Source organism: Puntigrus tetrazona, chromosome 1 (assembly GCF_018831695.1).
Source record: "Puntigrus tetrazona isolate hp1 chromosome 1, ASM1883169v1, whole genome shotgun sequence".
NCBI classification, from domain to species: domain Eukaryota; kingdom Metazoa; phylum Chordata; class Actinopteri; order Cypriniformes; family Cyprinidae; genus Puntigrus; species Puntigrus tetrazona.
The window spans coordinates 2,331,179-2,346,239 of NC_056699.1; the positions used below are offsets into that span (position 1 = coordinate 2,331,179).

General features: G+C 40.2%; 1 protein-coding gene and 1 long non-coding RNA gene across 3 annotated transcripts in view; one reads left to right on the top strand and one right to left on the bottom strand.

Annotated features, from left to right (window-relative positions):
- The first annotated feature begins 2,982 nt into the window (after nucleotides 1-2,982).
- The window catches only part of rasa3 (RAS p21 protein activator 3), a 36,975-nt gene continuing 24,896 nt past the window's right edge, over nucleotides 2,983-15,061 (top strand). For both annotated transcript variants that reach the window (XM_043246064.1, XM_043246072.1), the window contains exons 1-2: nucleotides 2,983-3,146; nucleotides 14,838-14,955. In XM_043246064.1, coding sequence (XP_043101999.1) covers nucleotides 3,092-3,146; nucleotides 14,838-14,955 — 173 coding nt within the window. In that variant the 5' untranslated portion in view covers nucleotides 2,983-3,091. The remainder of the gene's footprint in view (nucleotides 3,147-14,837; nucleotides 14,956-15,061) is intronic.
- LOC122349938 lies at nucleotides 3,164-11,111 on the bottom strand. Its single transcript, XR_006251541.1, has 3 exons — nucleotides 10,280-11,111; nucleotides 5,778-5,844; nucleotides 3,164-5,347 (listed from the first exon to the last, which is right to left on the bottom strand). It is a non-coding gene; the product is annotated as an uncharacterized LOC122349938 (long non-coding RNA).

Consider the following 15,061-nt stretch of genomic DNA (forward strand, 5'->3'; position numbering starts at 1 on the left):
CGTTTTTCTGCATTTCATTTGGATGCGATGTGTTAGGGACACGAAACACTCCTCATCCTGGAGAGATCTGTGTTCATCTCCATATGGACATACTATCTCTGTTTTCTCATCCTGAATCCTCAAGCTTTACCAGCCCCGCAGCAAGACATGCCAGCTCTCTAATTTTCTGTGTGTGTGTGAGAGTGTGTGTGAATGTGAGTGTGTGTGTGTGTGTGTGAGTGTCTGTGTGTGTGAGTGTGTGTGTGTGTGTGTGTGTGTGAGTGTCTGTGTGTGTGTGTGTCTGTGTTTGTGTGTGTCTGTGTGTGTGTGTGTGTGTGTGTGTGTGTGTGTGTGTGTGTGTGTGTGTGTGTCTCTGTGTGTTTGTGTGTCTCTGTGTGTGTGTGTGTGTGAGTGTGTCTGTGTGTGTCTGTGTGTGTGTGTGTGTTTGTGTCTGTGTGTGTGTGTGAGTGAGTGAGTGTGTGTGTGTGTGTGTGTGTGTGTGTGTGTGTGTGTGTGTGCTGATCTCAACAGCTATTCTCAGCTCATGACTATTGTTTCTTTGACTTGAGCGAAATTAAAACACCGTTGAGCATCTCTCAGTTTATAAAAAGAACATCTGTCTCTCACACAATTAGAGACAGAAATATGCTGTGCATATTTACTAATGTTTTTGTCAATGGTGTAAAAATAGAAGGGAAGCAAATCTAAGCGCTCAGATGTGGGTCAGATGAAGGGATATCAGATCATCGCTCTCCAGAGTGACACAAACTGGCCGTGAACAATGTGCATGCAGTACGATTCGCAGCGGAATAATCAGGTTGACCGTGTAAATGAGAGCGGAGGAGTGTGTGCTCAATTAATAAATGCAAATGTTCCCTCCTCACTTCATGCAGCAGAAGACATTCAAAGACTTGGCCATTAACACACCATCTTTACTTGAGCTCAGAAGATCGTCAGTGTGTTTTAACTCTATTACATTTGAAGTAATGAAATAATGTTTTAGTTATTTTCTGGTTGTATAGTCTGATATAATGATAATGTGAAGGAAAACAAAACAAAATTACAATTAAATGCATCTAAAATAAACATTATTGTTTACATATTATATATATATATATATATATATATATATATATATATATATATATATATAATGCACATACATCAAATATGTATTCTTATACATTTATGTATAAATATTCTTATATTTTCTAGTACATATTTAATATATAAACAGCATTTTTATAAATATATGCATGCATGTGTCTGTATTCAGTAGTGTACCCTCATATAAAATGTTGTTTGACAGCACTAGCAAAAATATAATATTGTGCAAATGCTGATATTTTTATGCTATAAACTGAGTTTTGAAAAGTTTTTGTTCACATAAATCCATCGGATCTTTATAAGAGTACATTAGACACTTAGATAAAATGATTTCAATGTCTCTATATTTTCATTAATAAAGATGTTATTGAAGTAAACGCTCTGGATGACGGTGTAAATGTGTCCGAACAGACACAAACGAGTTCTTTAAATGGAGAGTGTGCTAAATTAATAAATGCAAATGTTCCAGAGAAAGGCGCAGCGCTGGTCTGATAACACAAACACTTTCCAGAGCAGACCTTCAACGCATTTTAAGCACTAACCTCTGTTTTCTTAAAGCGGAACACACACGCCTGGTGGTTTACCACAGGGCGCAGTCAGTGCTGTTTTGACTAAAATAAAAACATCAAATAGACGGTTATGTGGCCCCCGTCACACACTGCCCTGCGTGCGTCTCTAAACTCCCTTCTCTGGGAGATTTGCATGCGGCTGGTGCTTGTTTGACAGAGCGTTGTTTGTCTCGGCACGCTTTGTATACCCATCAAAGCACGCTCGTGCTCAGAAGTCGTTTTCTGGAGGCAGTGGCTGCTGTGCTGACGCGCAGGATTGGAGCAATGCTATTAGCTCTGGTGCTATTTTAACAGGGTCAGAGAGCCACGGCTAATGGAAGCACGGTGGCAACGATAGATGGGTCTCTAAGATTGCTGACAAACACACCGCTGCCCGTCCTGGAAGGATGAAGCATCCGGGGCCAATTAGGGAAACAGTTCAATGAGCTTACGTCCAACAATCAGTCCAGCAAAGCCCACGTGATAGAGGCCCGCTTCAGGGTCATTAAAACATCACCCTTCAGTGAGAGGCTCACCGGTAAATCTAAACGGACGTATGATACGAGATCTGCTTCACAGGTTCTCTCTTCACAAGCCAGATGAGATTTCAGAGACTTAGATGAGCTTTCGGCGGATCGCACGTCACGCTGTTATAGCTCTTGGGTTCGCTTTATTCGCTTATTTCCAGCGAGCAAGCTGTAAAGTCCCACGAGGATCAAATGTGGACAGGTCTTGAGCGACTCAAACCGTGCCCGTGATGACACAAATATGCAAAACCAGACATTTTTACACTGAACTTCATTGTTATTATATAGAGTACAGGGGTAGAGAGCATCTAAAAAGAAGGAGTGCAAACAGAATGATGGCGTTTAAGTAAAAATGGAGCACAAAAGAAGCCAAATTTTCACTTTTTCTTTTTAATGCCAAAAAATAAGTAAAGGTCACGTTCCATGATGAAATATTGTGCACTTCCTACTGTAATTATATAAACATTTTATTTCTGATTAGTAATATGCATCGCTAGGAGCTTAATTTGGACAACTTTAAAGGCCATTTTCTCAATATTTAGATTTTTTTGCACTGTGGTTCAAAGATAGCTTCAAAATGAAAATAAAAAAGTTGTTTGGGGGAAAGCAAAAGTGTGCACGATAGCATTAAGTCGCGCTATTAACTCTGTTTGAGACGACAAGTTTGACTAACGAGCTTTCGATCAACGCGACGCGATTTTGACGCGCCGCTGTCGCTGCAGGCGGAGTGTAACGTGATAGTCCCCGCCCACGCCGTGACGCGCCGGCGCCGCCATCCAATCAGCGCCCAGACGGCAAAACGGTCGCGTTTGAGCTGCGCGTTCGTCGCGCGCCGTTCAGTCCGGTGAGTCAGTCGCCGCTCGCGCCGGAGTACGGAGAGGAGAACGCGGAGGACGAACGGAAAACGGAAAAAGAGCTGGAGCTGCGAGCATGGCGGTCGAAGAGGAAGGTCTTCGGGTTTTCCAGAGCGTCAAAATAAAAATCGGTGAGTTCTGAAGCGCGTTATCGCGCCTTCCACATTCTGACTGAAATCGCGCGGTCTATTGTGATATTTTGTAGATATTCGAGCAAATGTATACAAACAAATACCTATTCTTCTCGCTTAGCCGTTAACTCGGACATATATGAGGCGATTAGATGGTAAATGACCTCCTATTCTGTGTCTGAATGAACAGCGAGCCTCAAATAGCTTCACATCCAGATGCGCGATGAAATAAACGCCGCGTCTTCAGATCGTTATATCCCCGTCCGAAGGGTTTTTTCGTCGCGCGGACACGGATCAGTGTTTCTCTCCAGCTGTGGATGTTTAGAAGCCGCAGGGCGTCGGGTCCCGGACTCGTAAACGACGCTGGCGGTGTTCCGCGTCTGAAAGCGTTTAGACGGGAATCGCAACAAGTACGGCGCGCCGATGAAATCATTCTTTCCGTCTCGAGCCGAAACGCGTGTGATCGTCTCCCCGGACGGACTGACAGGCGGGTGTGGACGTGATAAACACCGGGGAGATGCTCAGTGCTTCAATTTCTGTTTGAGGGTGACATTTGAAATTGTGTGTGTGTGTGTGTGTGTGTGTGTGATGTTCTTCTGTTCCTCAGGTGCACACAGCTCTCATGCATGAGGCCAGTGTGTGTTTGCTGCTGTTATTTGACTCAGATTAAAGCAGAGCACACACACACACACACACACACACACAGTCCTGCATGTCTAATCTAATCTCTGCACAGCACAGTAAACGCTCCCTACAACATGTTTGGCTCTGAGCGTCAGTCCCTTCCATGTTTCCCTATGAACCACAGTGCAGCTGAACACGTCTTATGACTGCTTTGCGTTTAAATGTCACTCAGTTTGGTTTGAAATGGTGTGGGAACAATTTCCAGTCACACATCTGCATCAGTAATCAGTAATCTTCATTAGCGATGCGCCTCATTATGCAACCGCGGTCATAAAACACAGATATCAGTAGATAAGCATCGAACGCACCTTTAGAAATGTATTGCATCGACAGGAAATACAGCCAACTCCAGACGTGACAGGAACGTGCAAAAATTGTTTATAAAAGGATTATAACTTTATTATGCATCATGAAATTGCGAATAACACGGTACCAAGTTTTGATTAAGATATTGTATGTCTTAGTAACACACTGAACTTAATGTGAAATAATGAAGCAGAAAACTGAAATATGTTCTTTTAGAGTATCGCAAGGCAACAATAACTCCTATCAGGAATGTAATAAATCATTTAAAAAACCTTTTTCCTTTAAAATTCAACCTTTCATTTAGATTTGTGAACTAAAACTGCAACTGATCAACACATTTAGGAAAGTTATTGATTAATAAAAAAAAACAAATACTATTTATTTATTGAATTATTTATTGCATACATGCATGATTACATTGTACGTATTTTTTAAAATTGTAATTACATCAGGTAATTAATTTGTAATTACACCGTTGGCCCTAACCTCCTCAATAACAGAAAAAGTGTTGGTATAAAAGTACAGTATGGACACAATAACCACACTGCACTTATTGTTTTTATGTAAGTACATAGTAGTTAAGGCCAAACAAAGCAACTAATTAATACTGTGTTAATACTGTAGTTTGTTATTATTATAAACGCTTAAGCATGCTGCTATGATTATGAACAGACAAACTGGTAATATCATCAAGGAATGGCATGAAGAAGATCTAATACTTTAATAAACGTGAACCCAGTGGTGTTTTGGAAGGAAATCAGGATACCGTGACGCATTTATGATTTTAAGTCAGTAACCAATGTGCAATTAAAATAATTCTCCACTTTCTGTGAATAAACGGTGTTTTCAGCTGTCCCTTGTTTTAGCAGGATAGTCTCTTCTTCCAGGCTTCTGTTGTTAGACATTCATCAACACTAGATCGATGGATGCATGGGAACTAATCATCAGTGTTTGATCTGTGATGGAGAGTGTTGTTCTCGTCCACCGTGCGGCGGTTAGGGATTTTTAACCCCATTGCTTCACCGGCGTTTGACAGAATTGGGCCTGTTTTGGAGAAGCAGCTCTAGTCCTGCCTCGCTTGCAGAGGAATCCCGGGATTAGGAGACGTCTCTCTCGTGATCAAGTTGTCCTCGTCTGATGAATGCTGAGATTTCCTTCAGCTCGGTTGTAGTTGTGTTGCATGGAGAATCGCATCGGTTCTGGGAGGCCGTCTGATGTTTCGTTTTAGTGTGTTAAATAAATTGGTGGTTGAAAATGATATCTATCAGTGTTGCTAATCGGGATAAAATTCAGTTCACCAATAAAAGAATTGAACTGCTTTAACGAGGGCAAGAAATAAAACCCCATGAAAGACTGCAAACGACGATTTCGTAAAATTTGATGGAGAAACTATTCATTTATAGTTGTGGATATGGACAATATATTTTACATTTCTCTCTCAGTCTCAGTCTCACGCAGTGTTTATGCTTTTCTCCTGTAGTTCAGCTGCTTGTAAACAGATAAAACTGTTAAATAAATGCTAAAAAAAAAGGTTTGAGAGGGAAGGAGGCCTTGTTTATAAAAACTAACAGTGATTATTACTATATTATGATGGTAATAATATAGTAATTATTATTAAGAAACATACTAAAATAGGCAAACCTGACTCCATCGTCTCCGAACGGCTGTCGCTCAGTTTTTGTCTGCTTTCAGCAAGTCATAAGTTACCCTGAAACACAAAACCAGTCATAATGTTTTAATATTTAGATCATAGAAACCTGAATACATCATCTCTCCATTGATGTCTGCTTTGTTATGATCGGACCGTTTTAAAATCTGGAACCTGAGGGAGCAAAACAAAAAGTAAATATCGAGAAAATCACCTTTTTACGTTCTTAGCAGCGCAAGTCTTGATATATTTACGGCAGGAAATTCACTAGATGTCATCTTTACTTAATACCCTATTGATTTTTGGCATAAAAAAGAAAACTGGATCATTTCGAGTCATAGGGTGTATCGTCGGCTTCGGCTACAAATAAATCTGTGCTGCTGAGGACTTCTTCTGCGCTCCGGAGACACGTTTATCGTTTTATCAAAAGCTCTTTGCTGAAGTGGCGTCTCGTGAGCGGTGCTTTATGGGTGTTTGCGGAGCTCTTCTGTGAGCTCTAGAGTCACGGTCAGCAGGCTCAGGTCAGGCCCGAGTGTCGCCGGAAGGAAGCCGAGGCTCTGCTGCTTATATGGAGTTTCCTGACGGAGCTCGTGTCTGAAGGAAGTGCTGTCGGGCTTTCAGGGGTCAGCAGCTTCTGGGAGAGGGAGCGACGAGGAAACGGGAAACTGATCACTTCCTGATTCGGCCGCATGAGCCGCATATTCCTGGGAAGCTGTGGGGTGATGCAAACCAGATGGACGTTCATGTCTTTGGTGGTCGCGTGAAGAATCCTCAATCTGTTTCCTTCTTTCACTCACATTTCAAATCATCTGTGACTGTGTTCATGCTCTTAATTCCTGGTCATGATCTTCATGTTTGAGCTACTTGATCGAAATGCGTCATGCTTGAACAATCTTCCCAAACTATTATTATAATTAAAAACTAAAACAACCATTTTGGAATATTTTCTTAAATTGTTGCTTTTATTTAACAATTATTTGGAATATTTATTTTTATTTCTATTTGTTATTATTATTTGTTATTTTTATTGTAATAATAATAACAAATAAAAATTAATTGACATATTAAATATTACAACTGTTAATAATATATATAATAATATATATTATTCTTATTTATATATATATATAAATAAATTTATACTGTCTATATATATATATATATAAATATATATACTGTTTATATATGTATGTATATATATATATATATATATATATATATATATATATATATATATATATATATATATATATATAGATTGTGCAATCCTACAGATAAGTCCAGCGAACCAGTATTGATTTGCAATTTTTATCAGAAAAAATAAAAATGTGGAGAAAGACTTTTTTCACATATCATGAAGCAATAACTATTGTAGAGAAATAATGATCCTCATCAGAATGCAATAACTTGCAGAAAGCTGCTGTCGTCTTGAGTCTGTTGTTTTATGATGTTGTTGTAGATGGGACTTTCCAAACTCTTGCCAATAGTCGTTTAATAATGTATTAAAGAGCTTTCAGAGCGTGTGGTTTGGTCTGTTGAGGAGGATGTCCAGGCTTAGGTTTGTCCAGCATCGATTTCAAATAAAGAAACTGTGTTTATGTGGATCATGAGCCTCTACGGTCGTGTTGAACTCGCTCCCAGCGGACGTCACACACGCTGTTTATCCTCTGGAGGACCGCCGGGGACTCAGACGCACAGATCTCGCTCGCTTTCCGGGAACACTGCTGAGAAATGTAGTGGTCTGGGAGTATTTGGGAAAACCATCAAAGAGTAGTGAGTGTAATAAACGTCTTTGTGCTCGAATTCAGTGTTTTGATGAAAACCTTCCTGTCGACATGATCAGGTGTTCTCCAGTCTCCTTGGAATATGTTTTCAAAACGAGATATATATATTGTATATATCATCTGCATAAATAATCTTTCCTCTGATGTATGGTTTGTTAGGACAGGACGATATTTGGCCGAGATACAACTATTTGAAAATCTAAGGGACTCTAAGGGAGCAAAAATGTCTAAATATTAAGAAAATCGCCTTTAAAGTTGTCCCAATGAATGTTTGTTACTAATCAGAAATTACGTTTTGACACGTGTGTGTGTGTGTGTGTATGTGAGTGTGTGTGTGTGTGAGTGTGTGAGTGTGTGTGTGTGTGTGTGTGTGTGTGTGTGTGTGTGTGTGTGTGTGTGTGTGTGTGAGTGAGTGTGTGTGTGTGTGTGTGTGTGTGTGTGTGTGTGTGTGTGTGTGTGTGTGTGTGTGTGTGTGTGTGTGTGTGTGTGTGTGTGTGTGTGTGTGTGTGTGTGTGTGTGTGTGTGTGTGTGTGTGTGTGTGTGTGTGTGTGTGTGTGTGTGTGTCTGTGTGTGTGTGTGTCTGTGTGTGTGTCTGTGTGTGTGTGTGAGTGTGAGTGTGTGTGTGTGTGTGTGTGTGTGTGTGTGTGTGTGTGTGTGTGTGTGTGTGTGTGTGTGTGTGTGTGTGTGTGTGTGTCTGTGTGTGTGTGTGTCTGTGTGTGTGTCTGTCTGTGTGTGTGTGTGTGAGCGTGTGAGTGTGAGCGTGTGTGTGTGAGTGTGTGTGTGTCTGTGTGTGTGTGTGTCTGTGTGTGAGTGTGTGAGTGTGAGTGTGTGTGTGTGTGTGTGTGTGTGTGTGTGTTGAAGGTGTCTCTCTCTCTGGAGTGGTGTAGATGAGGTCAAACAGACAAACGTCCTTCAGAGATTAATAGAGCACGTCCAGTATAACTCTGTTACTGCAGGCTTTATGGACCAGTAAAGCTATAACGGCAAAACTATGCTTCTAGCATGTGCAAAACAAGTTGTCTGAACATTTAGTTTAATAACAACACCTTTTTAAAACTCGATTACGGTGTTCTTTATTTTTAGTGCCATATATTATTAATATAATTTTACCGGTTTTGCCAGTAATACCATGTACAAGAGATTTCTGTCGTTGCGTAGCGTACGTGTATTATATTAACATTATACTTTAATAATTATAATTCTGATATTTAAACATAGTTTTCCACGTTAAATAAAAGTTTTCTGGACGATGTTTTACCAAATTTCACATGTAATCCAATGTGTTTCTTTGTATTGCTAAAAAATAGTGTCAAGAAAAAATGCAATAGTTCGAATTTTGTATAATATATTATATCTAATTCATATTTACGCATTGATCAAACGTGTAGCTGTTTTTAGGAAACGTTTCACATTTCAGCTGTTTTTTATGTCTGCCGCTCTACGAAATAAATCAAATGTCGGAGTACATTATCGTACAAAATACGCAAATATCAAATATCTTTAAATGCGATCACATTTAAAATACCATTTTTACTATAACTGCAAAATATCACGTTTAATCCTGAATATGTTTTTGTAGGCCTGTTTATTTTATTCTCAGCTCTTCGATTGTTTCCGCCGTTTATTCTCTACGATATCGGAGAAGCGTGTGAATATTTGTCCGGTTTCGTCTGGTTTCTGTCTGGGAAGCTGAGGGTTAAATCTGTGTAATTCACTCCGGTCTCATTCAGTTGGTTGCAGGATGAGTGTAAATGTGTGTAATGAGTGTCTTTCTCTCTCCTGAGTCATTTTAGTAAAGACGGGAAGGCCCCGTTTACACCCACTGTTCACAGCTAACCAGTTAACCCCTGCTAGTTAGTGACAGCTCAGGATAGTCTCTTGTGTGTTTTTCATTCTGACGGTTTGATCCTCAGATCACGTGAGCGTGAGCATGAAGGGCGACCGGGTCCAGAGAGGGTGGCCAGCATCATCGGGGTGGTTTGCTTTCGCTCTCAAGCTCGCGAAGGAAATGCCATTTGAACTCTACACCCATTTCCTGTTTTGATGCGCGGCTTGTTGACTAATCGGGTGAAGCATGCGATCTCTCTCAGGCGTTCACAGCGTTTGTGAAACCTGTTCGAGCACAGTGATGATGCTCGTGAAGCAGATGAAGCCCTTAACCGGCGCCCTGTCAGATATATAATCACCAAACCATAGCAGACTTTATATCGGTGAGCTCAGTGACTCTAAATAGACTTTTTTGTGGAAAAATAATGCAGGAAAAGTCATTTAGGACTAGTGCACCTACAACAAAATTCTGCATCAGAAAGTCTTCACGCTTTATAAATCATATATCTGATAAAAACGTCTCAAAATGCATTATTTGAAATCATCAAAATAATATCACAGTGGTGTCTGTGTTGAGTTAAGGGGTTAAACGTCCAGATAAAAAGAGAATGATCTGTGTATCGATCCGTTGGACATGAAAGGAGTTATTCTAATTCTCTCACTGTTTCCTCAAACTCACACAGCATTGGTTCTCACGTGTAACTGAGCATGAGTTGAAATATAGTGAAGAGGAATGGTTTTTATTCTTATGCGATGCTTTGTGCAGCTCGACAGCATCGGCGCCCGGTCACTGTGTGATGGAGAGAAGAAAGAACGTCTTGACCTGTTTCACGCTGGGATGTCGTCGAAGAAACGTTTTCAGCCAAATATTAAAATGTGCTCACCCTGGGCTCATCCGAGACTACGATGAGTTTGTTTCTCCTTCAGACCGGGAGAAATGTGCCTCAGATCTTCTCCAGGTGTTCACTGACGGACCGGAGTGCCGCGGATTATCGTGACGTTTCTATCAGACTCTCGTTGCGACGGCACCCATTGGCTTCCATTGCTGAGGCAGAGACGCACTTCTCCAGATCTGACTAAGAAACGAACTCCTCTTGCGTTTATTTTTGGTCTGTTTCTGTGAGCTGGTTGCGTCTGTGGAGCATGTGGCCGTTGTGTTTCAGGCCCTCGTGTTTAGAGACGTTAAACTACATCTTGGATGCAGTCGGAATTCCTTTCCTGCGATCTCATTTCCTGTCGTAGCTCTCTCTCTCTCTCTCTCTCTCTGTTTATGTCGTTTTCTCACAGCAGCTCTGTCGTGTCTTTATCTCAGTTGGTCTTTATCTGTGTGTCTGTGTTTCAGTGTTTGTGTCTGTTATTGAAGCCGTTTGTCCAGTAACTGTAAACGGTGAAAGTGTGTGTGTGTGTGTGTGTGTGTGTGTGTGTGTGTGTGTGTGTGTCACAGCAGCCTTAGATACTGTACTATTAAATAACACTTCATGGATTCAGTTCAAGTCACAAATTCAGGTTAATATTTTAATACTCTATCAGCACACGTTCACGCCAGGTTTTAGTATCATTGATGTACTTTTGAAATAGATTTAATTTTTATATTTTCTTGGTAGGTAATTTAGAATTTTGTCTTTATGTCTTTTTAGAATTAGAATATTAGTTTATTTTTATTTGTACTTTTATAATCAAGTATATCAAGTGAAAATAAATTAGAAGAATTTTTGCCTTGACAACCAGCTGAAGAAAAAAAAAAAAAAAAATATATATATATATATATATATATATATATTTATAGTTATTACCCTTGATTTTAAGTTTTTTTTTTTTTTTTTTTAAAAAGCTGTGTATTATTTTTTTAGTATATCAAGTTAAAATAAATGAGAAGATTTTTTTGCCTTGACAACAATTAATTATATATAATTTTAAGTTTTTAAAATAAAAGCAACTTTATGTATTTATTTATTTCTTTAAAACCCTGGTTGATGACTCTCTGATGTCGGTTAATTTACACAGTACCACACAGAGTTTATTAAATGTTTTGATGTTTTTATTTCTAAATTATGTTATTGTTATATAATAATGCGGTCGATACAGATATTTCAGAAAAGCTTTAAAAACAAGCAGGGCTATAATGTGTTCACGCATGTCTCTTAGCGTGTGATTCGCTCAACTGAGCAACAAACCAAAGCGTCCATGCGTAGAAATGAATGGAGTTCACAGCGTCCTGTGTGAACGGGCCAGAAGTAAACCGATGCCTCGTTTTGTTTTTGACGAACACTACGTTCGAATGATTTGCGACTGTTGCTTTAACTGTCGTGTCCGGTGTAGAAAAGTGTCCGCTCTGTTACAGATAATTGTAATAATTCCAAAAAAACTCTAAAACAACAGCAGTACAAGACGGAAATATAGACTAGAAAAGATATGTAATCTTGCTGTGTCCGTACGTCCATGACTCAGAGCCGGTTTTAATCTAAACAGCTCTTGAATGTGCTCTTAATGGTTAGATGCATGACGGGGCTAGTAAAAACATTAAGGTAATCCTGCCTTTTTAAAGCGTCTTATCTCAGCTACAAACTTGACTGATAGGCTGAATGAAAAGTAATGATAGCCCCTTTTGTGCTGCATTGCATATCAGGGATGACAGATGATAAAAATACATGTTATTTATGACCGGATGTAACAAAATAAAACAAAATAAAACACAGTGTGACGGTCCCACTTGTTTGTATTGTGTGTAACTGCACATCCTCTCCACAGGATCCTCTCTCTCTCTGTCAGTATCATCTCTCTCTTCTGTTTATTCTTTCATCTCTCGGGTGTCTTGACCTCATTTCTTGTGCTTGTGATTTATTTTTCACCACCTACTTGGTTGGGTCTGAAACCCGCGCGCTTGTAAGAAGGAAAGGAAACGTCATGCTTCTTCTTGTGTTTTATGTTTTTACGTCTCCCCTGTTTTCATTTTTCGGGACTGCTAAAATTCATTCGAGTAAACAAAAAGTATGTGTAACTGGTTTGAAATGGAGCGCAAGCACATGTCTGATTAAATAAAACAGAAATTTAGCAACAATTATGGAAATTCTGGATTCCTAATTTAATGCAACTATTTATTATTTCAAAATGCAACCAAATGAAAATTCTACGACTTTTTTTAAAACATGCACAACTGCATGTGTATGTCGTGCAGTGTTTTTGTGCTTTAATATTCATATTTTTCAAACAAACTGCAAAATTTGCATGCGTTTGCTTGCGTGTCTGTGAGGAGAGATTCACGCGTTCAGATAAGCCCATGATTGAGAGTAGACCTGCGTTTATCTGTTTGAAACGTGTTTACGTCGGTCGGTCGCCCGTGTGAGCACACACTACAGATATTTTGCTCTCTCTGAAACGCATTCGATCTCACACTCATTTACGCTCATTGTCTGCCAAGCCCCAAAACAGGAAGCCGTTCCTGCAGCGAGTCTGTCGCCATGGCAACTGGCGTGCGTTCCCACACGCGTGTCAGAGCGGTCGTGTTCACCCCGCCGCGGTGTCAGAGGGGTCTGGGGAGAAAATCACGTGGAATGAATCATATGGCCAGAAACGTATTCAACTTTTAAAGGGGTCATATGATGTTTCTCAAAAGGACATTATTTTGTGTATTTGGTGTGTTTATGTTAGCGATACACTCACACACACACACACACACACACACACACACACACACACACACAGAAACATCAGTGATATCTGCACACGAGATGCTGTCTGTCTCCCTCTTTCTCTTTATGTCGAGAGGAAGCAGATGCCAGGATCACTTCCTGTTAGCTGTGTTCCTGTGCTCTGTTTGTGATGTTTATGATGTGTCTAGGTTCACGGTTCTTCTGTCTGGTTGCTAGGGTGCTGCTAAATTATGGTTATGGTGTCTTCTTCATCACTTTATTTGCCTTAAATTCAATTGTATTAATCCCTTTTAATTTTTTTTCCTATTTTTTGACATCCTGTAAACTGTGTTTTGAAGGCCATAGATCATAAGTGGGCACTGGGTCGAGCACACACACACACACACACACACACACACACACATGCACAGCTCCAATAATCCCACAATGCCGCGGTCTCCAGAGTGACCTGCGAGCTGTAATCCAATCAGGATCTGAGCGATTACGTGAGCTGGGATTGAGTGGACAGGAAACAGAGATGCTTCTAGATCCAGAATGACACGCATGGATGGGTTTACCACGTCAGCGTCAGATCTGCTTAGAGACTCGTCGCTGGCCAGAGCTACTCCACATGCGCTCAGAGTGACCCTGCATGCGGGGGAAACGCTAGCTCATTGCATGCAACAGGCGAGAGCGCGCTGAGATTGACTGCCACCTTCAGTGGGGTGATGAGGGTGTGACAGGACACTGCTTCATTCTGCCACAACACACCCAACTTCCTCCCTAAGTGTTGCATTCTTCCTGCTGCAGGGCTGTGTGTGTGTGTGTGTGTGTGTGTGTGTGCTGTGCGGGCTCACAGCATTCCTCCGCTCACGTGTCTGATGTGTGTCCTGGGTTTCAGATCCCACGCAGATTTTTGCGCTGAATATTGCGCTCTATTGTTCTGCATCTGATCTGCTTGTTTGTGTGCATCAGCTGTGTTTCCATCCACCTACTATTAATGTGCTTTTTGGGATATCACAAGAAAAAGAAAAAACGGGTGGATGGAAACACCAAGATGTGCGGAAGTCATGAAAATGCACGCTTTTGCACTCAACTAAATCTGATAAATTGTGAAGCAGAAATAGTATTTATGCTTTGTTTTCTAATATAAATATCTAAAGAAATCACGATGCATTTGATTGACAAGTAAAACAACTTGAGATTTGTTGTCTTGTTTTCAGAATATTATCCAAATTTTGTTTTCTTCAAAAGAGCAAAAATAAATGATATAAAATATAATTTAAAGGCTAAACGAGATAGGTTTTCTTACCCCATCTAGAGATATTTTTTTAAGCAAAACAAGACATAATATCTCAAATAGTTTTACTTGCCTTTTTATTGCCAGTAAGGAGCTTGTTTTTTTGTTGTTGCTCATTTATTAGAAATATTATTTCACAGCTGTTGTTTTGTAGGCTATATTTTATTGCATTTGATTTGGGTTTTAATGTTCAGCGTTCATTTTGTTTGTAGCACGAGGAGACAATATATAACATAATCTCTCTTTCTGGTGTGCTCACATTTATATCAAACAGGTTTCCGTTCTGATAAAACCGACGCCGTCATAATTTCATGCTCATAAAAGCCTGATCTCCAGGTCATATTTCATGCGTCACGGGAAGAATGCAAATTCGATGAGATCTTAAAGCGACACCATTTCCAGTTGTTTGTTTTCCGTCAAAATAAACGTGTGTCTCGGGGATGTGACGACCGCTCGTATCTCGTTACGGATTCGATTCATAAATGACTGAAGCATCTCTGTGTGTCTCTGCAGGGGAAGCGAAGAACATCCCTCCCTATCCGGGTCCGAATAAGATGCGGGATTGTTACTGTACAGTCAACCTGGACCAGGAGGAAGTGTTCAGAACCAAAACTATAGAGAAGTCTTTATGGTGAGGACACACACACACACACACACACACACACACACACACACACACACACACACACACACACACACACACACACACACACACAGACACACACACACTCACACAC